The sequence below is a fragment of the Dipodomys spectabilis genome, unplaced genomic scaffold, assembly GCF_019054845.1.
Source record: "Dipodomys spectabilis isolate Male_0828 unplaced genomic scaffold, ASM1905484v1 ptg000499l, whole genome shotgun sequence".
Lineage (NCBI taxonomy): Eukaryota > Metazoa > Chordata > Mammalia > Rodentia > Heteromyidae > Dipodomys > Dipodomys spectabilis.
This window is the reverse complement of record NW_024871176.1, coordinates 481,132-507,438: the sequence shown is the minus strand read 5'-3', so window position 1 is coordinate 507,438 and position 26,307 is coordinate 481,132. Positions and strand designations below refer to the sequence as shown.

Sequence of the window (26,307 nt, the reverse complement as noted above, 5' to 3'; positions counted from 1 at the left end):
TGAGGCCTGGTTGGGCTACATAGCAAGACTCTGTCTCAAGAAAAAAAAAAAAAAACAACAACAGCAAAAAACAATAACATGAAACAAGAAAAGCACAGGGAAAGATAAATACCTGGAACCATTAGGAAACAGGAGAGAGATGTCACTTCCTCCTAGGAGGCCTATTTCCTGGCTCTGTCATTTCCCCAAGGGCCACAAGCTGCTGACATGATCTTTGACATGTAGATTCCTGGGGGACACTGCAGACCCAAACTACAGCCAACAGAATAAAGAGATCTCCCCTTCTCCCCCCCTCCCCGCCCAGGTCCCCAGGTCATTAAGGACAGGGAGGGAGAATGCTCTGAGCTGTTAATTTGAGGTGTCAGAAGGTGCGGCAAACGTTGGCAAATGAGCCAAGGAGCCGGGCACCGTCCACGTCTGGATGGAAGCACACTCTGAGAGGGCCAGCAGGAAGGAAGGCCCAGCAGGGCCCACGGTTCCCGACTGGTGGGCAGTGAGGTACCACCATGCTGGGTATTCTCCATTTCCAGTGAATTTAGCGTGCTGCTGAATTCCACACGGAGCAACTAAGAATAGACACGGGACCAACTCCAGCAGACACTCCTGAACGCGGGTCCAGACAAACATGCAACGCCCAACAAGCTGTTCAAAAGAGGAGGATTCTGACCCTCGGCCAGCAGGGCAGGCTGGAGACCTCAGACAGCCCCTCCCCGCTCTGGGCCTCCCTTTGCCAGCGCCTCGCCCAGCCTGGACTGGTGGGTTGTAGTGGTGGTGGGAGCTGACCCCAGCAGTCAGCTGGGGAGGGCAGGAAGCGTCCCTGGCCCCCCCCTCCCCCGACTCCTCCACCACACGGCAGAACCTGGTGTTGACCCATTTTTTTGTGTGTGGGGCAACAGCCCCTGCTGTGGCTTATGTGCTGTGGGGTGGAGGCGGGTGGCAGGGGCTCCTCCAGGCCAGCCCCCCCCCCCCAGCACAAGCTGGGAAGGGAGTAGGAGGGGAGGAGAAGCCCCCAACACCTCTTCTAGCTGTGTGACCCTGGACTGGTCCCTCCACCTCTCTGAGCAACAGTGGGGCTGGGGGATGCATAGGGTTGCTGGAAAGAGGGACGCTTGGAGCATACAGTAAGTGCTCCATAAATGCACCTGTCATTACATTCCTTCAGAATAGTGGCGTCAGAGTGTTAGGTTTTTAAAGAAGAGGCCGAGTAAGAACAACACCACACACGTGGTAAGGGGTAGGTTTATTCATCGTTCCGGCTGGCACCAGGCCAGGTTGGCACTCCACGGGACTGGGAAAGAGAGCGTCTGGCCCTCTAGGGTAGGGGCGGGGAAAGGTGTGGCCACATCGAATCCAGATGTGACCATCCAGGAGCGGACCTTACACGGAGCATCTGTCTTCCACTCAGGGGAGACTGAGGCCCAGAGCGGGCAGAGACTTCTCCAAGGTCTCAGAGCCTGTCTCTTGCTGGCTCCATTCTCCTGTCCAGCTCCAAAGCACCAGGCAGGGCAGAGCTGGGCTTGGGGCAGTCCAGTCCCCCTGGGCTGCGGGTGGGTGGGCAGAGGAGAGATGGGGAGGCAGCTTCTCCCTTGCCAGCCCCCATTGTTGAGGGGTGCCTGTGTACCAAGGGCTTTGCTGCTTTTCTCATTCAATCCTGGAAGTCCGGGGGGAGTGGGGTTGTAGCACTCTCCTCTCCGGCTGTACGCACAGAGAAACTGAGGCTCAGAGAGATGAAGTGAGTTACCCAAGATGGAGGGGTGGGGGAGGGGAGACCTCAGACACCCCTCTGCCCTGCCTCTCTCCCCCCCAGGTCTAAGGAGACCTGAAGCTGGTCCTGGAGGGAGGCACACATCTACCTCCTGACCTTGCAAAAGTGAGGGGTCAAACCTCACCTTTATCTTGGGGTAGCAGAAGCTTTTCCTGTGAGCCTTTACTACAGAGGTGTCCAGATGTCCAGGAACTAGGTGCCCTCCTGTGGCCGGTGCCCACAGTACCCACACTGGACCGCAGCCTCCACTCCAACTTTCAGCCAGTCCCAACTTGGCCTTACTGGCCCCTCATTGGATGCTCCAACCCGGTGCACATCTCCTACTGACTTACTTTGTCAATACTGCTGCCTATTGGCCTTGGGGGCTTAGGGGGACATGCTGGTCCTTCCTGACCCTCCCTCTCCTCCAGGCTCAGATTTTGTGTCCATGGGTGGGAAAAGGGGGGGGGGGATTCACCTGCGCCATGCCAGCCCCAGCAGGTCCTTACAAGCACTCTTGTCCTCTCCAGCCACATGGACCAGCCCCTTGGGGCTCCCCCATATCTATGTTCCGTAGTCACCCTCCCAACAGAGAGGCTGGGGTTTGTCCTGTTTTTACCGATTTCAAAAACAAGAGACTATACCAAGGAGAAGGAAGAACACAGTTCGCCCCTTCCCCTGCTCCCCCTCCCACCTAGGGTGGTCTCCACCCCTCAGCTCCCTGGAGATTCCGCCTCCCTTCTCCCTTAATTCCCTTTGGGGGTCTCTGGGAAGCATTTCTTGTGTGCAGGTAACCCAGGTGGCCAGGATTTCCCAAACTTGATGCAAAAACCCTTCTCACCGAAGTCCAGGAGAGATCCCACAACTTGTGGGTGGGAGCGGGGAGATCAAAGCGCCGTGAGGACATTGGGATTGGATGAGGAGCTGAAGAATGTCTCTGCGTTCTGCTCTGGAGATGGAGAGGAAAGCTCTGGTTTCCACAAACTCTCAAGCAGCCAGCAACGGGTTAAAAGCCAGGCCAGGCTGGTGGGTGGGCACCAATAAGTATGGAGAGTCTTTGTAAAGGTCATTGTCAGGAACCTGGACTTGACCCTGAAGGGCACTGGGGAGGCTGGGGGAGGCTGCAAACTCTCTGGGGGAACCAGCGTCTCCCTCTAGAGCTAGGCTATCAAAACGGAAATCATGAGTCTCCCCTAGGGGAGAGGCTGAAGGCCATGCCCATCATTACAGAAAGTTCCACAGATGGCAGAGGGCCAGGGGCACGCAGGTTTGAGGTGGTGAGTATTTCGCAGAGGAGAAAAGCGAGGATTCAGTCAGAGATGTAGGGTGGCTGGTGCTTCATCCCTGGACTATTCTGTTTACACTTAAATCCGATTGTGATTATTGTAGTTCTCCTCCCCCTCTTCATTTTAGGTCTAGATTCCACAAATGAGTGAGAACATTCCACGGCTGGCTTTTTGGAGCTTGGCTTACCTTTCTTGACATAATTTCCAGTTCCATTTTCCTGCAAATGATATATCTTCATTTTTCTTTATGGTAGAGAAACATTCCGTATTTATGTACATATTGTATACATGTATATATATATATATATACATATATATGCCATCTATATTTGCTAATTGTGAGGCTCCCTGGCTATTTCCACAATTTTGACTATTGTGAACAAGGCTGCAATAAACACAGATATGCAGATATCTCTCTTGGTATATTGATAGGCACTCCATTAGATATATTCCCCATGAGTGGTAAGGTGGGCTCATAAGGTCAGATCTATTCTTAGATTGGTTTTGTTTGTTTTTTTTGGGGGGGGGACTGCCATATTAATTTTCATAGAGATAGCACTAATTCACTGGGAACTTCCTTTAATGTCCTCACAAGGCAGATCTATAAGCAAAAACTCCATTTTTATCTTAGAAACTCTTCATTAATTTTTTTTCTCCCTTTGCCTTGGATCATTTCAATGGACATGAAGCTCCACAGTAGGTCAGATTCTTTTTTTTTTTTTTTCCTCTTAGCATTTAACTCTTTCTTTCCATTGCTTACATGATTTCTGAAGTTTAATGTAAGTTCTACTTCATTTCTTCATCAAGGAAGATGACTTCTCCTCCTGGGGCTTCTTTCAAAGTTTTTCCCCTTGTCTTTGATTTTCCAGACGTTTAAATAGGATACACCGACTTTTCAGTGTTGCTGGTATTTATCCTGCCTGGTTTTCTCTGAGATTTCTGGACCTGTGGTTTGGTGTGTCTCAAAAAAAAGTTACCATCCACTGTCATTTTACATGCTTCTTATGCCTCTCTATCAATCTCTGGCTACACTAAATTATTATGTTTTTCTTCAGCATTTTTTTTTGTATTTGTAACTTGAGAAATTTCCTTTGAGAAATTTCCTTCGATGTATCTTCAAGTTCAGTGATTCTTTAGTTTACTAAGGAGTCCATAAGACACTCTCCACTCATTTTAGATGTTTTTCTTTCCATTTTCCCTCCTTCCTTTATTACCTCCTTTTTTTTTTTTTTTTTTTTTGACAAGACTGGGTTTGAACTCAGAGCCTCACAGCAAAGCACTCTACTACCCGAATCATACACCCCAGCCCTTTTTGCTTTAGCTAGCTATTTTTTCAGGCAGGGTCTCACTTGTGCCTGGGAACAACCTCAAACCATAATCTTCCTACCTATGCTCCCTGCTTATCTCTTTTACAGACATGAACTACCACACCCAGCCTCTTTGTTGAGATGGGAATCTCACTAACTTTTTTGTCCTTACTGGCTTTGAACCAATCCCCCTGAATTCTACCTCCAGAGAATCTGGGATTAAGTAAGAGGCTCACAACACCACACCAAGTCGAAATTTATTTTCTTTACCCACTACACAGCTTTTTTTTTTTTTTTTTAACCTCAAGGCTCGTGCTCTACCACTTGAACCACAGCTCTACTTCTGGCTCTTTGGTAGTTTATTGGAGATAGGGGTCACATGGACTTTCCTGCCTGGGCTGGCTTTGGGCCATGATCTTCATATCTCAGCTCCTGAATAGCTAGGGTTACACTTGGGAGCCACCAATGCCCGGCTCTTTTCATTGTGTCATTCTTTATATGGGATACAAATGATAAAAATACAAGAGGAAGAACACAAATTTGCTATTGCAACTAACACTTCCAGTGGCATCCTTTTTGTAGTACCAAAGTAGCACTTGGTCGCTATTATTTCTCGACAAATCATACGGACTTTTTCTTGGCTGAAAAACATAAATTTGTTAATGAAGATAAGACAATGACACTTCACAACAGCAGTGATTCCTGGGCTCAAGTGACAGACTCCATGATTCACAAGTTGGAAAACCAACTATAGGTTGTTTTGACTGACAGGAAAGTGGTTAAAGGTCTTTGGTATGCTGTAGCAAAACCGGATAAATCTGATTATTATAAATATAGATGTCATTATACCTATAGCTGTGTAGTCTTCAACTTCCCATCCCCCCCCCAAAAAAAAATCACAGGAGTCTAGGCTTCATTTTTTAAGCTTTTTTAAAAACTTTATTAGAGCACAAAAATTGTCTTCATGTACATTTACATGGTGACACAATTATTACATGGAAGGAATTCACACACCACCAGGCACAGACCCCACCTTCTCTATGGGGGGGTAAAAGGCTTAAGATCCACTCTCAGGAAATTTTAAGTACACAGTACAGTATCGTGTTTTGTAGGGGCCTTTACCTGTTGCTTTTCTTGCATCACTTCTGAAGCCTTTACTTTGCTCAAACAGCTCCTAATCCAGAGCTCCTGGGCCCCCACTGTTCTGCTCTCTGCCTCCATGAGTTCAACAGCTTGGATCCCACAGCAAAGTGAATCTCCATATCGAAGTGAGATAGTTTCTTCCCATGTCTGATGATCCCATCAGTATACAATGCCCTTGAAGGTTCATAAAAATTGTCACCAGTGACAGGATTCCTTTTTTTTTTTTTTTTTTAAATTAAGGCTGAAACACATTTGTGTATATAACCATATACACATATAACCATAGTTTTTAAAACTCAAGAAAATCAAAGAGCTTTTTCTTTACAAGGTATTTTTTTCTAGTAGGCTGCCTTTAAAAGCAGACCATAGAGAAATGTCGAGAAAAATGCTTGGCACCGCTGTGACCTTGATAAATCATCCAAGATACAAACTGCTATGTGTTTGTGAACCTAACCAAAAATCATTTGCCAATCAGATCACATTGTGGGCCATGTTAGCTACAATCCTGTACATCCATGTCTGGAAATCCAAAGGATTCAAACTACCTAACAGCCCTTCTGTAACAATACGTTTTTCTCCCAGTGAAAAGCCAAAGATACAAAGTGACAAGTAATGCTCTACAATGAAACGACTCAAAAATGTTTGAAGAAAGAGGAATCCTAGGACTGAAATAAAGCAAAAGAAAGGAAAAGTCCGTGATCGCTTAGGCTGTAATACTAAGCAGTAGGAAGAGTAAAATAAAACGGAAGGAAGGATAAAGTTCTTAGGTGTATAGCAGTTGATAACTGAGTTGGCAACACAATTCAGGAAATGAATGCTCCTTACAGAGAAGGACTGCCGACTTTGTCTTATGATAGCAGTTGTCTCCTTAAAGAAAGGCCTGACATGGAGAAGCAATTATGAAGGGATCATGGGGGAGGATCATGGCAGGACAGGTACAAGGCATGTGATGAGTTTGGAAAAGCTCTGGTGAATCCTGAGGCTTACACGATAAATTTCAGGTCAAAATAAGCAAGAGAAGCACTGATGCCAGTTCCACCCAATGGAATGTTGGGGAAACCATGAATCAGTATGAAGTAATGGCACCACCAAACACGAAGGATCTCAGTATTGATGGGATTTATGTACTGGATAATGTCATTTTTTTTCCAAAATAAGGAAAAAGCCATTATGGAAAATGGTGCGTAGCATGAAAAAGCATCACTGAATGGAATGAGAGAAGTTCAGAAGTGAAGGGACAGGATCAGGAGAGAATAAGCAAACACTGAAATCTCTTTAGCAGTGAAACTAGGAGAAACTCAAGGCAGAGGTTGATTGAGCCTCACAGGGAAGGAATGCAAAAGAGAGAGCAATATTTGAAGAGAAAATGGTGCAAAAGACTGTCAGAGATTGGAGAGAAATACCAGCCGTGGAAGATAACCACAAGAAATGGGACGGCTGAGTGACGGAGTTGCCAGAACGAGAAAAAAACAAAGCACAGGATGGAGCCATGGTCCTGCCATGGCCCATAAGTCTCTTAAGCAAAACATGATTGGTTTCCCAGAGTGCTTTTCTCTGTCTATGCTTATTCCTTATGGAATACCATCAGAGCATCTGGCCCATACTCTTCTATTAAAAGCATTGGAATGCTGTAATCTCCGTGGTAGAGTCCTTGCAGACATACGCCAAAAGAAAAAGAAAAAAGAATCCATAGGCAAAGCAATAGGTTGAACAAACACTGAAGATCCAAGGGTCTCAAGTATCTTCATGAGACCACAGCCTACAGCAAAATTCATAAGAGACAGAAAAGAGGGACATGGGAAAGAGCTCCAAAGATGGAGCTGATAGGTAAGAAATCAGACACAAAAGAGATGGAAATAGGAATTGAATGACATGCACTCTGCTGCTCTCTATCTCTGTCTCTCTCCCTCTCTCCTCCTTTCCCTCCCTCTCCCTCAGAACCACTGAAGTAGGCTTCTGTATGCACAAGGGCAGTGACAGTGATGGAGTGACCTTGAGAAATGCCAGAGGAGAAGGTGGATTCCTGTCTCCTCCTAGGACCGTGCGTCCCACCCTCAGGACTGCACTCTCCCGCCTGTGCTCCTGTCTCGGAGCCTCAGTCACCTGAGGCCCACAGGGCAGGATGCCTTACTTCCAGGGCTCCTTTCCAGAGCAGATTCCACCACTGTCCCAAAGGGTGGTACTCATGTCCAGTTTCTTTAAGAGGAAAACCACTGTGTCTGGGACCTTTGCTTAATCCTGACTTCCCTCCATCTCTCCCTCCCTCCCTCCTTAAGCTCCATCTCTCTCTCTCTCTCTCTCCTCATTTCTGCCAATTTTCCTTCTCCTGGTCAACCTCCATCTTTAAAAGGTTCTCCACTGTGGGGAAAAACTGGTGGGAAGGTCAAGGATCACCACTTCCCCTTTCCTTACTACTCATCACATAACCAGACCATCCTAATTCCCAAGAGAAGCTTTGGGGCCCTGTTGTCACCTGGAGGAGGAAACTGGATCCAACCACCATGTTGAATGAGATTTTGGAATATGGGGTAAGCTTGAGGAGTCTGAGAGATATTGTGCCCTGACTAGTTCAGAGGTGAGATGGTTTGTCCACATCCTCCCTGCAACCCTAAACCGGCCAAGGGAATCTCATGTCCAGGTGACTTTATGATGGAAATTGTACGGAACCAGCAACGCTTCCATTTCCCTCTGGGACAACTTAAGGGCGAGGGTAGGGGCTCTTGGTGGGATCTTTTGTTGGAGTAAGTAGTTGAGTGAGAGAGGCAGGGGTCTCCTGGACCTTCTTCCCCAGAGGCTCCATCCTGATTCCATCAATGCTAGGAGAAGAGAGGCAGCCAGTTGAATGGTGAGGGCCAGTGTATGCTGCCATTCCCTTCACCCCAGCTTCAATGACTCTTTGCCTTGACCTGGAGGGGCTCAAGGTACAGCTGTACACAAGCAGCTCAAATGGAAGTAACTTCAGGGTTTTCTATGAGCCCTAGGATTTGGGAAATGACTGATGGAGGAAATGCTGCTCATCAGGCTTCTCCAGAATGACCGAGAAGTGTGGATTAGGTAGCCTCTAGATATATTCTGTAACTCACCACACCCTCCGCCAATACTGGATAAATAAGGCAGAACTGAATTGCTGCCACTAGGCCCTGAGAGTTCCAAGCAGAAGGTTTGGCTTCTCCTCCACCTCTTGGCACAGGTGAGGGGAGAATCTGTGTCCAGGTTCCCTGAGGCACAACACTTGAGATCCAGGCCTGTTCTCTGAGAGCCTGTCCATGAGTTCCAGCGCCCAAGGCCCCACTACAAATGCCTGGTACGCAAACTGAGATGTGTGCCGGAGGCAGAAGCGGGAAGCACCAGGTGTGTGGGGAGCATTGTTTTGAACTAGCAAAGCAGGTGAGACTGGATGCTGGAGGCCTGCCATCCTTCTCTACTTCTCCCCAGGTTACTGAAGTAGGAAGAAAGCACATGCTCCTTGTTGTTTGTATCCTGTGCCCCCTGCTTCCCTCTCCAGAGCAGAAGTGCAACCTGTTCCTGCTGCCCAGGAACCCTTCTGGGGGCCCGGCCCAGAGTGGGGGGGCAGTGGGGGTGTGTGTCTCAATCCGAGAACCTTTTCTTTCCATGGGGGCTTGGCCCAGGGGTCTCTCTACTTGCACAATCTTTGTCTTCATTATTGGAATCATATCAGTGTCCATATTCTAGCCTTTGGAGTCACAGACATTGAGAAAACAAATTGTTATAATGAGCACCTCACCCATTCCTTCTAATCAGTTGAGTTTATGTTCGGTCCTACATAGGATTTAGATGTTGTTTGATGGCAAACATCTATATGATGGAGGCTTGGTCCTGAATATGACATTGTTGAGAGATGGTGCAGATGTGCAGAGGGTGGGGCCTCTAGAAAGTAATTGGCCATTAAGAAAAATCACTCTAAAGAAGAGAATAATGTTGTGTTCCCAGGCCTGCTTAATTTCCCCGGAGTTTTGTGTTTTAAATACAAACCAGGCCTCCAAATATCTTGGGCATTCTCTCACTTGATACTCTCCCTCTCACATGAACACATACATGTTTTCATGAGCCAAGGGGGTCATCAGGACAGCCAGGAAGGTTCCAGGTCTGGGGGGCGAGGTGGCTCTTGAACTCTCAAAACTGTGAGTTAAACACAACTCTCTATATAAAGTACTGAGCCTCAGGCATTGTGTGAGATGGCATAGAAAAAACTAACACAGTCAATTACACAAGATTGCTCTGGTCTCTCCTCTGGGTTCTCAGATCTTTCCCGGGCACTTTAGACCCAGAATCCTTCAAAAAAGAAAAGAAAGAAAGGCACTGTAAATACCTGCAGCAAGTGCCTTCAAGTGATTTCTGTCCTGAAGGAATCACCTTTCAATTCCCTTTTCTCTGGACACATTAAGCTCACACCTCTATTCTCACCAAGCTGGAATCCTAAGTCTGACATATGCACGTTGAGTTTATGGGTTCCATGAAAAGTTGGGCAGTCTTCATGGCGGTAGCCCAAGAGGGGATGGGACTGTGTTCTCCATATTAGACACACATGCCAGCTTAGAGATGTGAAATATAGCTAGTTGGCTGAGGCTGTGCAAGTTCCGCTTTATTAAGTTAATGATAATTGGGTTGGTACAGACATGGTATTTACTATCATACTGGTCAAGGAGACCTGGTCTCCACTCCCAGGATATGTCCTTGCAGAGTAGTCTGGGGCCCGATCCAATCACTCTTCTAATCCTCCCCGTCCACAGGCACAAGAGTCAAGTACCGCATGAGGACCTGGGGACCCCAAGTCAGTGAGGTCATTGTCCAGGCCTTCCTGGATATCTAGCAGTGCCTGGACTGAACATCCTGTCTAGACATCACGAGAGCAGCAGGATCAATAGGGCCTGGATGTCCTGTCCAGACGCCATGAGAGCAGCAGGATCAACGGGGCCTGGACATCCTGTCTAAAGCCATGAGAGCAGTGGGACCAGCAGTGCCTGGATGTCCTATATAGATGCCAGAGAGCAGTGGGACCAGCAGGGCCTGGACGTCTTGTCTAGATGCCATGAGAGCAGTGGGACCAGCAGGGCCTGGATGTCTTGTCTAGACGCCATGAGAGCAGTGGGACCAGCAGGGCCTGGACGTCTTGTCTAGAAGCCATGAGAGCAGTGGGACCAGCAGGGCCTGGACTTCTTGTCTAGATGCCATGAGAGCAAAAGGATCCGTGGGAAGCTGCTGTCTTCAGGAGGCACCCTCACCCTGCACCCCTGGTTCAGAGTCTGTAGAGATGCCTGGCTCAGGCTATGGTCAGGAGGAACAACTAGGCATAGCCTGCATGGCCTGCAGCTACAGCAGTGCATAGAAGGCCCTGCCCTCCACTCTGTGCAGAGGATGTTGCTAAGAGATGGAACCTTAGGCCTTTCACACAGAAGACCTGGACACTCACACAGTGTAAAGGTGCAGGATGTTGGCCTGTCCAATGCCATGTGGAAATACAGAGAGCGTATGTCAGGTGAGTCTTCTGATTGAGATACTACTGGTCCATCAGTAGAGATTATGAAACACACATTGTTCTTGTTAGCCGCTGGTAATATTGTCCTGGATTGGGCTAGGATAAATTTTCTTGATTCATTGAGATTTACTTGACACTAAGTGATTATTTTTTTGCATTTGATTTATTACATTTTCTCAAAAGATTTTTGTTTCTTAAACATATGATTTTTTTTGCTGATGCTGTTATTTGCTTTTTTTTTTTTTGTCGGTCGTGGGGCTTGAACTCTGGGCCTGGGCACTGTCCCTCAGCTCTTCAGCTCCAGGTGAGTGCTCTACCACTTGAGCTACAGCGCCACTTCCGGTTTTCTGGTGGTTTTATTGGAGATAGGAGTCTCACGGTCTCTCCTGCCCGGGCTGGCTTTGAACCGAGATCCTCAGATCTCAGCCTCCTGAGTAGCTAGGATTACAGGCGTGAGCCACCAGCGCCCGGCTATTTGCTTTTTTTTGATGATACTAGAACTGAAACTTGGAGCCTCTTCACTTGCTAGGCAAATGCTCAAACAGTTGAGCCATGTCTCCAGTCCCAATCTGATTAATTTACATACATGTATAACAATAGCTAAATGGTGATGGTATTTAATTGAGAATAATGACACTGATAGCAAGTGGAATATGAATGTAGAAACACACACAAGAAGTCACGCACACACACACACACACACACACACACACACACACACACAAAACAGAAGTCACGCACAGCACCCTCCACATGTTTACCTGTGGCCTAACCACATCCTTCTCCTACAAAGCTGATATTTGGAAGGAATTCATAGAGTCATTCTGTATCTGCAGATCAATTCATACCCCTGCACCTTAGTCCTCAAATCAGCAGTACCCAGGACCGGGCAGACTGTCCACACTAAAGAGACCACCCCCCTCCCCATCTAGATTAGCCACCTGCAGGCAAGTGATTCCACAGTGGATCCATTTTCGGTTGGTCTTTGTTTTTTTTTGTTTGTTTGTTTGTTTTTTGTCAGTCGTGAGGTTACAACTTGAGCCATAGCGCCACTTCTGGTTTTCTTTTCTTTTCTTTTGCCAGTCCTGGGGTTTGAACTCATGTCCTGAGCTCTGTCCCTGAGCTGCTTTTGCTCAAAGCTAGCACTCACTCTACCACTTGAGCCACAGCACCACTTCCAGCTTTTTTCTGTGTATGTGGTGCTAAGGAATCGAACCCAGAGTCTCTCATGCATGCAAGGCAAGTGCTCCACCACTGAGTCACCTTTCCAGCCTGACTTGGTGTTCTGATGGTTTATTGGAGATAAGAGTCTCATGGGCTTTCCTGCCCAGGCTGGCTTTGAACCGTGATAGATCTCAGCCTCCTGAGTAGCTAGGATTACAGGCGTGGTTCACTGAAGCCTGGCTTTTCAGTTGTTCTTGCATCAACCTGTAATGTCAGGAAAGGAGCCGCCGTGAAGGCCAGGCCATCCCAGGTGCAGGCACAAGTCCTCTGATCACTCTGTGACATGAGAAATCAGATGCGAAACCAGTGAGGTTATGGGCACAGAGCAAATCAACTGCTGCCTAAAGACAGCCCTTGCTGGCATATGCAGGTCTCAATTTTATTTATTTATTTATTTTTGGCAATTAAAAAGTTCTTTTCCAAGGAGGAAACAAATGCTGCTCAGAATAAAATTCACTATGATTGTGCTTAAATTTTTTTTTTTTTTTGGTCAGTTGTGGGGCTTGAACTCAGAGCCTGGGCACTGATCCTGAGATCTTTTTGTTCAAGGCTAGAGCTCTATCATTTTGAGACACAGCCTTATTTCCAGTTTCTGCATGGTTAATTGGAGATAAAAGTCTCACAGGGACTTTTCTGTCCAGGCTGGCTTCAGACTGAATCTCAGATCTCAGACTCCTAAATAGCTAGGATTACTGGCTTGAGCCATCAATGCCCAGCTCACTTAGTTTTTGATTGTTATAAAGGTGATGTGCAGAGGGGTTACAGTTACACAAGTCAGGTAATGAGTACATTTCTTTTTACACCCTTTCCTTGTTCTCTCACAGTTTTTCCCTCTCCACCCACAAGTTGTATACTTCATCTTCAACATAGTGTCTAGTGAGTACCACTGCTGCATTGGTTTGCCCTGTCTGGTACATTTTTTGCTGGCTAACTGCATAGGAAGTCTCATAGACTCCCTTCCCCTGCTCCTGCCCCAATACACACACCTTTCTGACTTCAAACTGCAATCCTCGAAGTCTTAGCCTCTGAACAGCTAGGATTACAGGTATGAACCACCAGTGTTCTGCTTGGGGTCAGTTTTTTAATGATATCTGGAATAAGAACTCAGTTAATATTCCTCCAATCCAGGAAAGCAGGCTACCTGTAATGCACACATTTTCATGTTGTCATAGTGTAATACATTGTGCTATATCTCACACAAAGATGGGTGAACTTGCTTCAGCATTCAGGTGTCACTCTTCACGTGCCTTGTGACAAGGAAGAGAATAGAGCTAGGAAGGAGCAGACGAACTTTCAGTAAAATGATAGTTATGCTTTGGGTTACTCAGAAACATTTGTTCCTGGGATATGGTCAAGAATACAAAGCCAAGCAGAAGGCCAGGAGAGAAATAACAGCTCCTCTTTTTAGCTTACCAGCTAAAGGAATCAAATCAATATCAAACAGCCCATTTATAACAGCAGCAGGGGAGGGAGGGAGGGGGAAGACCTCTAAGGGTCACGCTGTGACCAAGTCCCAGTCTAGACCTTATCTGAAAAACAAGCTGGAGCAAAAGGTGCTGGGAATGTGGTCTAAGCAAGGGATGCTTCCTTAGGAAAGGTGAAGTTGTGAGTTCAAACTCCTGAAAGTCAGGAAAAGAAAACTGCTTGGTAAATATTGGCTGAAGTCATGGCATCAGAACCAGGCAGAAGAGGGTGTATGTGGAAAAAGCTTAAGTTTAGCCTGCAGTCTCAAGTGCATTGGGTGGCATGTGCAAAGTGCTTTTACCACCCTAGCAAAGTGACTCTGAGGAAAGTGCTAACTATATACTTAGCTTGTAATTGCTGCGATTTCATCTGTGTGCCATCTTGAATCCACCAGCACTTGACCATAGACCTGCTTTTGGCATTGTTCCACAGAGGGAGTTGTGAAAGCCTTCCTGGATGTACAGAAGAAGAGTCTGATATTTCAAGTTATTGGAAGTAAAAAAAAAAGAAGCCAAGTAAGCAACATTTGTACCTCAGATACGGGACAGCTTTGCCTTGGTGTAGGACATGGGTCTTTCTCCTATGTGCATTCACACAGGAGCTGCCACCACTATGACCCCCATGGAGTCAAGTGGGAAACACTGGTATTCCTGCAGAATGATGGAAGGAATTTTCAAGGCTTGGATGGATGGAGGTGGCCAACTGACACAGACTTTCTAGCATCTGGAATAAGCTCCTTAGTGGATGAAGGAAGGAAATACAAAATAAGGAAATAATAAAGAGTAGAGACAAGGATAGATAAAATGGCAAGGGGAAATGGATGAATCCACTATTACAGTGGAAGATTTGAACGCCACCTTGTCAGCATTTGACAGATTCAACAGGAAGAAAAAAGTCTAGAGTCTTAACTGCACAGCTATGTTATGGATCAAATAAGTCTCCTTCAATACCTCATAACACCAGAACCTCTACATCTGGCCTTATTTGGAAATGGAGCCATTGCAGATGCATCCAGTTAAGACGATTGAATGCCACAGTAGTGTGCACCCTTTATCTAATATGATTATGTCTGGCACAGCCTCAAGAGGAGAGAGTGTCATATAATTCTGAAGGCAGAGGGAGGTGCTGCAGGTACAAAACCAAGAAATCCAAAGAAGGCGGAAGAACCAAGGAAAGATGCTTCCCCTACAGATTTCAAGAAAGTATGGTCTTGCCTATACCTGGATTTTTAGGTTATCTTGCCTTCTGAGCTCTGAGACATACAATTCCCCTTCAAGCCAACCAATCTGCTTGTTGATCATGGGCGTACATCCAAACTAATGAACACACTACCTTTCAGCGAATCAGCATTTGTACCACTCTTTATTGGACAATAAGAGGATGAGGTTGCTTCTCAAGGTCAAATGACTCATTTTTTTAAATCCATAAAACATTTCGTTGACACATTTAAAAGAATACAAATTGGGGGCGGGAGGTATGATTCAAGTGGTAGATTGTCTGCCTAGCAAGCACCAGGCCCTGAATTCAAACCCCAGGACCACTGAACGAAGAAAGTTAGAAAGAAAGTAAAGAATACAAATCTTACAAAAATGCTCACAAAGTAAATTAGGGCTCAACAACAGAAGGAGACCAGGAAAGCTCTTAATATTTTGAACTTGAACTTCAACTATACACTACAAAACACATTGACCAAAGATGAAGGCTTCATCCCAAATTTTAAATGTTGTAACAAAAGGAAATGAAAGTAGACCTTGCAGGGCTGGGAAGGTGGCTCAGTGGTAGAGTGCTTGCCTTGCATGCCTGAGGCCCTGGGTTCGATTCCTCAGTACCACATAAGCAAAAACAAAAAAGCCGGAAGTGGCGCTGTGGCTCAAGTGGTAGAGCGCTAGCCTTGAGCTGAAGAGCTGAGGGACAGCGCCCAGGCCCAGAGTTCAGGCCCCATGACCGGACCCAAAAAAAAGAAAAGAAAAGAAAATAGAAAAAAAGAAAATAGACCTTGCAAAATGAGTGGCATGAAAGTGTTGCTCATTGATCATAATCTGTGACGCTGAATGAAATATTATAGAAAAGCAAAAGGTCTACATTCAACAATCTTAAGTTTGCTGTACTTAGAAATAAAAGATAAGTGTAATTTAAACAGACACAAGGAAAGAAAAAGTAGCCTTCAGCCGGGCGCCGGTGGCTCACGCCTGTAATCCTAGCTACTCAGGAAGCTGAGATCTGAGGATCTCGGTTCAAAGCCAGCCCAGGCAGGAAAGACCATGAGACTCCTATCTCCAATAAACCACTAGACAACTGGAAGTGGCGCTGTAGCTCAAGTGGTAGAACGTTTGCCTTGAGCTGAAGAGCTGAGGGACAGTGCCCAGGCCCAGAGTTCAAGCCCCATGACCGACCAAAAAAAAGAAGAAGAAAAAGTAGCCTTTGTTGCAGAAACTAATATGAAGAAAAAGGAAAATCAACAGAGAAAAAGCAACACAAAATCTAATTTCTCCAAAATGATGACAGAATTGGCAAGCCTCTAGCCTGGCTAGCCTCAAAGAAAAGGGAGAAGACACAATGAGCCAATGCCACAAATGGAAGAAGAATTGTCACTGTGGAGTCGGTGATTATTAGATGGATGTTATTTGTGTGTGTTGGTACTGGGACTTAAACTCAGCGCCGAGATCATTGTTCCAGCTCCAGGCTGGTGCTCTACCACTTGAACCCTACCTCTACCTCTGGCTTTTTGCAGGTTAATTGGAGATAAGAGTCATAGACTTTCCTGCCTAGCTAGCTTCAAACTTCAGTCCTCAGATCTCGGCCTCCTGAATAGCTAGGACTACAGGCATGAGCCACTGATGCCTGGATTTATTGGGTGGATATTAAAAGAATACATTTAATAGCTCTCTACCCCAAATTTGATAGTCTGATGGGACAATGCTTCTATCCAGGGCATCAGTATTTGTGATAAGAACCACTGAGCCTCCAAAGTTACAGAGAAATAGAAAAGTCATCTTCAATGTGCATCTCCAAAGTGAAGTAAATCAGACTGCAAAACCCTGTGTGCTGGTGATTCTGTGTGAGATCCCTTTGATAGAAAAATCCACAGAAACCAAGGCACAGGTGGCTCTTACCTATAATCCTAGCGACTTAGGAGATTGAGATCTGAGGACTGAGGTTCAGAGCCAACTCAGAAAGACAACTCCAAGAGGTTTATCTATGGAGGGATTAATTAATAAAGCAGAGGGGATGATTCGGACTGAGAAACTATTTTGCAATGGTGATTCACAATGTTAGGCGATTGCCAGACCCCATAGAAATGGTAACACTGAGTGAACCTTAATGCAACTCTGGATGGTTGGTAATAATGCATTAGTATTGGTTTAGTTTTGGTAACACAAATGTATCACACCGAGTTGTTCTTTTGAGAAGGGCAGGGAAAAACAGGAATGCGTTTGAAAACTTTCCATGCTGTCCTTTCAATTTTGATGTTCACTGAAAATTGCCCTAGATATCTGTTAATTTTATAAATCTGGCAAGCGTGTTGTAAGAGGAGAGCTTTTTCAGATAACATCTAATCCCATGGCAAATGTGTAAACCTTCACTGGAGACAATTACTATTAAAGTACAGAAAACTTTATGTTGCAAGTGAATCTTTGCTTCTGAAATCATAGGAGTCATGATTAATATATAAATTTGCATGCATCAAATATAGAAGAGTATGGTTTTGCACGTTGACAGTTTTCTCTACAATGCGGGGCACTCAATAATCTAGTCATTCTTGATGGTTTCCCCCGAAACATCATCTGACTCTTCAGCAGGCTTCCCACAGCTGGGTGATGAGAGGAGGTTTCTGCCATGTTGACCTTCAGAAAGGGATTGGTTCTTATAGGAGATAGGAGCAGCACTGTAGTTACCAGCGGTAAAGGAAGTGATGTCACAAGAGGACCATAGAAATGAACTCTGATGTATTGTTGCTTATGGTGGCAGGTGAATGTTTACCGGGATGACTTATAAAGTCAGAGTAAGGGAGCAAGAGCACTGAGCTGGGCTGCGAGGACTGGGTTCAAATCCTACTTAGAAGCTGTTGCACACGTGGGAGAGTTCAACAGACTTCCCTGCTCAACTTTGTGGAGATGGTCACAATCTGTTGAATTTTTTTAGGTTATAGGATAAACGTGTTTAAACACAATGTGTTAAGGAGACAGGTGTATCGGTTGTGCTCTCATGTGTCCATTCATTAAATATCAGGAAGCATCAGCTAGGCCCTGGTGGTAACTGGACAAAGAGGTGGCTTCTGCAAACTGGACGATGGATTCTACTCTTCATCCTCTGATGTGTATCACCAAGCTCAAGGAGACAGTCTCTTCTTTCCTGTCACCTCACAGAAGCCCACGCAGGACAAGAGATTGTACTTTACAGTCAAGGAACAGAAATTGAGAAATTTTCCTTTTATTTGGGAGGTGGGAGGGGAGGAGATGGCTGTGATAGTGGGGTTTGAACTCGGGGCCTATGAGATGCCCCCTTAGCTTTTCCAGGAAGGCTGGTATTCTGTCACATCAGTCACAACTCTACTTCCAGCTTTTTGGTAGTTAATAGGAAATAAGAATCTCACAGCATTTCCTGCCAGGGCTGGCTTTGAACCACAATTCTCAGATCTCAGTCTCTGAGCAGCTAGGATTACAGGTGTGAGCCACCAGAATCTAGTGCTAGCCTTGTGCAGAGAGAGGCTCAGGGACAGTGCCCAGGCCCTGAGTTCAAGTCCTAGGACTGGCAAAAACTGAAAAAAGAGTGTAGGAACAGGCACAGTGCCTCCTGTGCATAGGTCTGCCACCACAGACAGCATGACAACGTGGGATCTTGCTAATTTTTTGGTCCAGGCTGGCCTTGAATCTTTATCCACTCATCTCAGTCTCTTGGATAGCTGGCGTTACAACCATCGTGCCAGCTACCATGGCTGGAAAATTCTTGAGTCTTGACACAAGCTTTGAAAGATCATGAAAGTAGAAGAGATGTGCAGCAGTCTTTGACAAAGGACTTCAGTTCTAGAATAGAGTTGTAACTTAGTACTGTCGAAATGTGTAATTTTTGAAGTGCTCAAACTAGATGCACTCAAGTTGACTTAGGGCAAGAGTTGCTGAGTTGATGCTTTTAAAATGAGAAAAATGAGAATGTTGATGTAACTAAATGTGACTGTCTTGGGCCATAAATATTTGAGAAAATAGAAAAAGGCAACCTCATTGCCGAGAGAGAGAGAGAGAGAGAGAGAGAGAGAGAGAATGGTGTTGAAAAAGATTACTGTTACTCTGTTCTAAATGTGTATCTGTGATTTTAAATGTAGAACTTTTTTTTTGAAATCGTCTTCTGACATCCCTGGACACTTTTGGAGTTTGTGTGAATGTGTGTGTGCGTGTGCGTGTGTGTGTCTGTATCGGGGCTTGAAATCCCTTAGCTTTTTACCCTTAAGGCTAGTACTCTACCACAAGAAGCCTCAGCACCACTTCTGGCTTTTTTAGTGGTTAATTGGAGGTGAGTCACTTGTAGTTTTCTGCCCAGGCTGGGTTCAAATCATGATCCTCAGAACTCAGCCTCTTGAGTAGTTGAGATTATAGGTGTGAGCCACTAGCTCCTAGTCTAGGGTTTTAACCTTTGAAAACAGTAATCTCAACTTCCTAAATAAGAAAAATGGGTTTTATTGTTTTGTCATTTTAGGAGGACGCAAAAAGTGGGCACAGAAATTGAGGGGGGAAAGGTGAACAAATGCAGTCACGGTATTCAGTGTACACTATCTAAAAAAATGAACCACGCAAGTTGTGGGCAGGGACAGGAAGGGGAACCTGGGAGAAAGAGAAGGAGTGACTTTGTCCAAGAAGAACTGTACTCATTACCTAACTTATGGAATTGTAACTCTTCACCTTAATCGTAACAATAAAATTATAAAGTGTTTCAGAAAAAATGGGGATAAAGACATAAAAAGGCTGCATGGATGCAGAAGGAATACCTATATGTAGATAGGTAAATTAAGACCACAAGGGGAAGGAGGAGAGGATGAAGATGGTTGTGCTTTATTTCAACTAAAGGGAAAGGGCAATAATTGAGCCAACTATTTCCTTTGCTAAATTACTTGGGGGTATTTCCTATTCAAGTTTCTACAGATTCATGGCACCAAACTCAACAAGTATGTTAAAACAAAAAGAAAGAAAGAGAAAAGAAAGAAGAGAGGAGAGAGAGGGAGGGAGGGAGGGAGGGAAGAAAGGAAGAAAGAGGGAGAGGGAGAGGGAGAGGGAAGGAAGGAAGGAGAGGGAGGAGGGAAGGAAAGCACACAAGAGAAAAGTCGTTGGTTTAAGTGACTATGGAGGCTGGCTCAGGAGGCCCAGTGACATCATATTTTGTTCCATTTCTCTGATTCCCCAGATCCCCTTACTTCTGTGGCGGTCTAGACACATCTCTGATTGGTCTAACTCAGTCACACAGTAGGTCTTCTCCAGTCCCTGAGGTTCATGGGATGGATCATGCTCATTGGCCAGGTTCGGGTCATGTGTCCACTCCTGGAGCGAGGGCCTGAGGTCCTCTCACAGGCGGGGAGGGAGGTGTGCGTTGCCACTGGGCACCAGCTATAACTCAAGGAGGAACAAATCCCAGGCAGCCAAAAGCCGCCAGTGTCCATTTGTCATCATCGCGAGATGTCCGGAACGTTTCTCCACAGGGCCACCGACAGGAGCGGAAAGTTGGCCGGGCGGAAGAGTAATCAGGAACAAACCGACGTAGAGGCGGAACTTTGGACGAAGTATACGGTTACCAAGGCAACGACGCACCTCCCGCCCTCCCCCTCCTCGTGGGCGGAGGCAGCGGAAGGGCGTGTGCGGATGGGACGGAATGGGTGGGGCTTAAGGCGGAAGTGGCTTCTCGGCTTCCCCGAGCAGGTGAAGATGCGGCGTCTCGTGTGGCGGTGGTGGTGTCTGTGCTGCGTCCTGGTGGCCCAGGCCGAGGCCCCGAGCCCAGAGGAGCCCCCAGAGCGGAGCCGGCCGTATGCGGTGCTGCGCGGGCAGAACCTGGGTGAGTGGTCGCAGGTGGGCGGGGTCGGTTTCTGGACTGCTGCCATTCCGGGTGGCGGAGGCCTGGGCGGGCCCGCGCGCGGGGCGCGCGCCGCGCCTGCCTGGGGTGTGGCGTGACGGGGCGGGAGGGGCTGGGAAGGGGGCCTCTCGTTTTAAATCATCTCCTGTTGATGTACCCCACCTACCCCTTTCTTTAGAGGGGCCAGTAACAGAAGGGTCATTGATGGGGTCGATTACGGTTGGTGTTGTGCCATACACAGCAGCTTGAGAAAAGTCATCTTTCAGCTGTATTTTACAGAGAAGGAAAATGAAGCTCAGTCGTGAACTTTTACTACCGAGGTTTACCCGGGAAGTCATGGAGGCCAGTGCTAGAACCTGGGCTTTGTGGAACTTTCAATTCTTGGGGGAGAGGTGGGAGGAAATCTCTTCAACCAGGCACACGTGCATATACACGTACATGGCTTTAAAAGAACCCTGGGACTTAGAGCTTCACAGTCAATCGGCCTGGTCCTTATAGTTTTCCTTTCCTTTTGTATTTCAGTCGTACATCTATATAGCTACATAAGTGGCCACGTGGTATATACTTCATTGTCTTGACTCCCTAACTCAATCTCTGCCATGTGCTGACCACTTATCTCTCTGCTAAGTAGTTTGCACACATTAACATCCTTAATTCTTTAGAACCTACTGATACAATGGATCAAATGATTCTTTTTCAGGGTTGTGTGCGGGACTATCCTGAACACTAGAATGTTCAGTAGCAACCCTATCAATTTTCTAGATGCCACCTACAGCCAGGAGGATTAAAATGTCTGTAGACATTGCCAGTGCTGAGTTAACGTCTCCATTGCTGTGACCACTGCTATAAAATAGCACTGCTCAGAGAGTGATCTGCAAAGACAAGGAGAGGGGAGAGGGGATATGCCTATACTGGGGCTTGAATGTAGGATATGGCCACTGTCCTTTAGCTTTTTTGCCCAAGATTGGTTCTCTACCACTTGAACTACTCAGTCCCACTTCTGGCTTTCTGGTGGTTAACAACATAAGAGTCTCACAGACTTTCCTGCCCCAGCTAGCTTTGAACTGTCATCTTCACATCTCAACTTCTTGAGTAAAGAAATCTCTACTGAATGGATTTCCTTTGTCCCATTTAATGAATAGAGAATACAAGGCTCAGGGCAGGGAAGGTGGCTCAGTGGTAGAGTGCTTGCCTTGCATGTATGAGGCCCTGGGTTCAATTCCTCAGCACCACATAAGCAAAAAGAAAAAAGCTGGAAGTGGCGCTGTGGCTCAAGTGGTAGAGCGCTAGCCTTGAGCTGAAGAGCTGAGGGACAGCGCCCAGGCCCAGAGTTCAGGCCCCACGACCGGACCCAAAAAAAAAAAGAATACAAGGCTCAGTGATGGGAAGTGTCCAGTAAAGATGGACTAAAAAGGCTTCTTACAGGGCTGCTGGTCAGACAGATGATGCTGCAAGCAAAATACCGGGAGAGGTAGAAACACCAAGTGTAGAAGAATGTATCGAGCCCCAAATGAATATTGTGCCTCTAACGACACATTATTTTAAGCTGCTTTTTCTTTTTTCTTTATAAAATTCATTCCAGTCTCCAGACTTTGCTTTAAAATTATTTTAGCAGCCCCTCCACAATGAGAGACAATCGTTTCAAGTCCAATTATAGTTAGAACAATAGAATTTTAGAATTCAAAACTTTCAAAAATTAGGGCAGGTGTTTAGTTAACAGATGACATTGAGCTCATGTAAGGTGTTGGTTTTAACCAAATCCTTAAAATTACTTTGGGCTTTTTGGAATTATTGCATTGTCTTTGTGTCTTCCCTTCACCAAAAAAGATGATCTTTCCATATAATAACTGGGTTCAGGGTGGATGATGGGACTTGTGTGGGGTGTAGAGGGAGATCATAGATACTCTGAAATTACTGACTTAAAGAAAACTGGTTTTCTTAGAGGAATAGTAACCATGGTTACTGGGTTCCAGCTGGAACCTGGGATGGGCTCACATACACATATAAATGTACATTTGCTTAGTGAAGGGGACAGAATTTTGAATGTTTCCCAGTACCTCTGAGATAGCCCCAGGCACTGTTGCTGTTGAATAACCTGACAGGTGGCTGGTTAGGTTAGTAGTTTAAAACCCAGATCCTTAACATCTTGTACCACAAGGCTCAGCCTAAATAATTAGTCCTCACTTGAGAATCTTGAAAAACATAATGGGTTTGTAAAATTAGTTGTTGCTTTATTGCCCTTGTCAATAGTTTTCTAGAGTCAGCCAGCTAAGTCTTTTTTATTTTTGCAGGGGGAGGGGAGGGAGGTGGTACTTCTCCCGGGGCTTTGAACTCAGGACCTGGGCACTGTCCACAACTCAAGGCTAGTGCTGTTACTTGAGCCATAGCTCCATTTTCCCAGCTTTTTGGTGCTTAATTGGAGAAAACAGTCGGGCTGGCTTTGAACCATGCTCCCCAGATCTCAGTCTCCTAAGTAGGCTTATGGGTGTGAACTGTTGCTGCTGGCTCAGAGGGATCTCTTGTCCCTGCATAAACTGGCTTCTGCCTTCCTGTCTCATGTCCTGTGCCCATCTTAGCCCTTTCTCCCTTCTTTCATGCCTGCCTCCTTTCTGTTCACTGGACATGCTGGGCTTGCTCTGGCCTCAAGGATCCTTGGGACTGCAGAGCTCTCCTTTTGGAGCTGTGCATGACCACTTAAGGGCTCAGCTTGTGTCTCACTTCAGATGCCCCCTCAGTCACTTGGCTTCCTAGTCCCACGTCACCCTCAATCACCCATTCTTTTTTCTTTTTTTTTAATTGATCATGGGGCTTGAACTCTGGGCCTGGGCTCTGTCCCTCAGCTCTTCAGCTCAAGGCTAGCATTGTACCACTTGAGCCACAGCGCCACTTCCGGTTTTTCTGAGCAGTTAATTGGAGATAAGAGTCTCACAGACTTTGCTGCCTGGGCTGGCTTTGAATTGCAATCCTCAAATCTCAGCCTCCTGAGTAGCTAGGATTACAGGCATGAGCCACTGGCACCTGGCTAATCACTTATTCTTTATGGCATCTCAAGCTATGTGAAAGGCTCTTCCTTGTTTGTTTCATGGGATTACTTAAATTAAGGATGCTTTTGTTTACTACTGCTTCCCCACATCCAGCACAAAGTACATTTGGTAAATCATGTTGCAGGAAGTGAGGATCTGAAGTTTCCATTTGGAGGTAACCTGTTTTCCCTTTGCAGTGTTGATGGGAACCATTTTCAGCATCCTGCTGGTGACCATCGTCCTTATGGCATTTTGTGTCTACAAGCCCATTCGTCGTCGGTGACAGCAGAGCAACTTCCGCTGCAAGTTTTGGGGAACAGGATAAGTTGTGTTGCACATGGGCCAGTGGAGATTTGGAATCAGAACTTTTCTACTTAGGAAAGACCTTTGGTCTGGACAGTTGATGAATGCTAAGCTAAGCAATGTAGAAAAAAAACCAAAACATTTACTAGCAATGATTTTTTTTCCCCTCTATATTAATTATTGGCTGCTGAGTATACTCAGTGTTGTTTTTTTTATGCCCGGATGTTCTTAAGAGTAAGACCCAAAGTCGCAAGCTTTGAGTAAAGTTGAGTGTTCATGAGAAAGCATGTGACCCACGAATGTCTGGAGACCCACACTGGAAAGGACTAACCATTAATCTTGAAATAGCAAGAGGGAAGCAAGGCATCCTCTGCTTTTGTTTTCTTTGTGAATTAACACACATTTGTAACAGGAGGAAGTTTCATTGTGCATTCTATATATGTGCACAGTGCAGTTTGCATCCCCTCTCCCTTATTCCCCTCCCTCCTCCACCAGTATTCCCTCACCCCATCTGCTCTGTACTCAGATGCCCCCACTGAAGTCAGGAACTTACCAGGTGGTGGTATGGAGTGCTGTCTTGGCCTTGAAGGCCGAGTTGGACTAGAAATGCTACAGTTGACCCATTAGAAAAAGTCCCATCCTACTCAGATTACCTTCATCTCCCTGTACTATATGCTGTCACTGTAGCCTACCACCTACCGCCTAAACGTGTGTAGGAGCTGACACTCAGCCTGAGTGGAGGGCTTGGCTGAGAAGGGCACGTATGCTGTGCCAGAAGGTGTTTACAAATTTAATCTCAACCTTGAAAATGCTGCTGCTGTTTGCACTGCTGGTAAACTGGATCATTTTTCCCCTACTGAAATGACACCTTCATACTGAAAAGGTGGTTATTAGTATTTATTGAAAGGTGCTAGATTTAGTGTTCTTATAAATCTGTAATGCTTACCTTGTGCTCCACTTAAGCACAGCACTGATGTGAAATAACCTGCACTTAATGTGAAATAACCCATGAGAGATGTTGTACCTGCCTGATGTCAGGATTTTGGTCAGAACCTTGTAACATGAAGTCACTCAAATGTTCAGCATTGTCTGCTTTTGAGCAAAATGTCAATTAAAATAAAGATGAAACCTTATATGCCATTTTACTCCTAGTGATTATTTCTGAAGTATTTAAACTGTGTGTGTGTGTGTGTGTGTGTGTGTGTGTGTGTGTGTGTGAATCTGATGTTATTTTTTAAAGGAGTGCTGCAAAACTTTAAACTTGTATGTGAGATAGCACCATTGTCATAGGCAAAATACTAATTCTCTCAGAAAACTGAGCCATAAACAGTCAGGCTGGGCCTAAGGTAGAAGCCTGGCTTCTTGCCCTATATCCAGTTGTAACAACTTCTCTAGAGCCTCAGTTTTCCCATATGTAAATAGATTTTTATTTTTTGGGGGGGGGGGGTCCGATTGTGGGCCTGAACTCTGGGTGTGGGCACTGTCCCTCAGCTCTTCAGCTCAAGGCTAGCGCTCTACCACTTGAGCCACAGCACCACTTCTGGCTTTTTTATTTTTGCTTATGTGGTGCTGAGGAATCGAACCCAGGGCCTCAGGCATGCAAGGCAAGCACTCTACTACTGAGCCACCTTCCCAGCCCATAAATAGATTTTTAAAAGGAAATAGTAAAAACTTGCAAAGCTCGTAATCTTTTGTAACGTACTTTTTGCTTTAGAAATACAATCAGGTAATTTGGGGCTGGGAAGGTGGCTCAGTGGTAGAGCGCTTGCCTTGCATGCCTGAGGCCCTGGGTTCGATTCCTCAGCACCACATAAGCAAAAAGAAAAAAGCTGGAAGTGGCGCTGTGGCTCAAGTGGTAGAGCGCTAGCCTTAAGCTGAAGAGCTGAGGGACAGCACCCAGGCCCAGAGTTCAGGCCCCACAACTGGACTCCCCCCCCCCCCCCAAAAAAAAAGAAATACAATCAGGTAATTGGTTATTTTTTAGTTGTCTGAGTTGGGGAACTTAAAATGTTACTTCACACATGAATCCAAAACCCATACAAAGTTATTTCACACACAAATCCAAAACGCACTCTGTGTCTTTGTTTCAGTTTTCTTATCATTTTGTTCGACACCAGAATTCCAGCTGTGGATGTGGCGCAGTGGCTCAAGTGGTAAAGCACTCACCTTGAGCTGAAGAGCTGAGGGACAGTGCCCAAGACCCAGAGTTCAAGCCTCACGACCGACAAAAAAAAAAAAAAAGAATTCCAGCTAGTCAGGAGCC

At 45.9% G+C, this 26,307-nt stretch overlaps 1 protein-coding gene across 1 annotated transcript; it reads left to right on the top strand.

Moving 5' to 3' along the window:
- Positions 1-20,503: 20,503 nt before the first annotated feature.
- CUNH12orf76 (chromosome unknown C12orf76 homolog) lies at positions 20,504-25,184 on the top strand. The gene is made up of 2 exons (XM_042669588.1): positions 20,504-20,700; positions 23,939-25,184. Exons 1-2 carry the CDS (start codon positions 20,511-20,513, stop codon positions 24,022-24,024), a joined length of 276 nt encoding a protein of 91 aa, XP_042525522.1. The 5' UTR covers positions 20,504-20,510; the 3' UTR covers positions 24,025-25,184.
- Positions 25,185-26,307: the final 1,123 nt, after the last annotated feature.

Excerpts from the sequence above, each read along its gene's own strand:
- CUNH12orf76 (XM_042669588.1), top strand. The coding sequence starts at position 20,511 with ATGGGACGGAATGGGTGGGGCTTAAGGCGGAAGTGGCTTCTCGGCTTC. Across the intron at positions 20,701-23,938 it reads GCTGCGCGGGCAGAACCTGG|TGTTGATGGGAACCATTTTC; the intron begins GTGAGTGGTCGC and ends TTCCCTTTGCAG.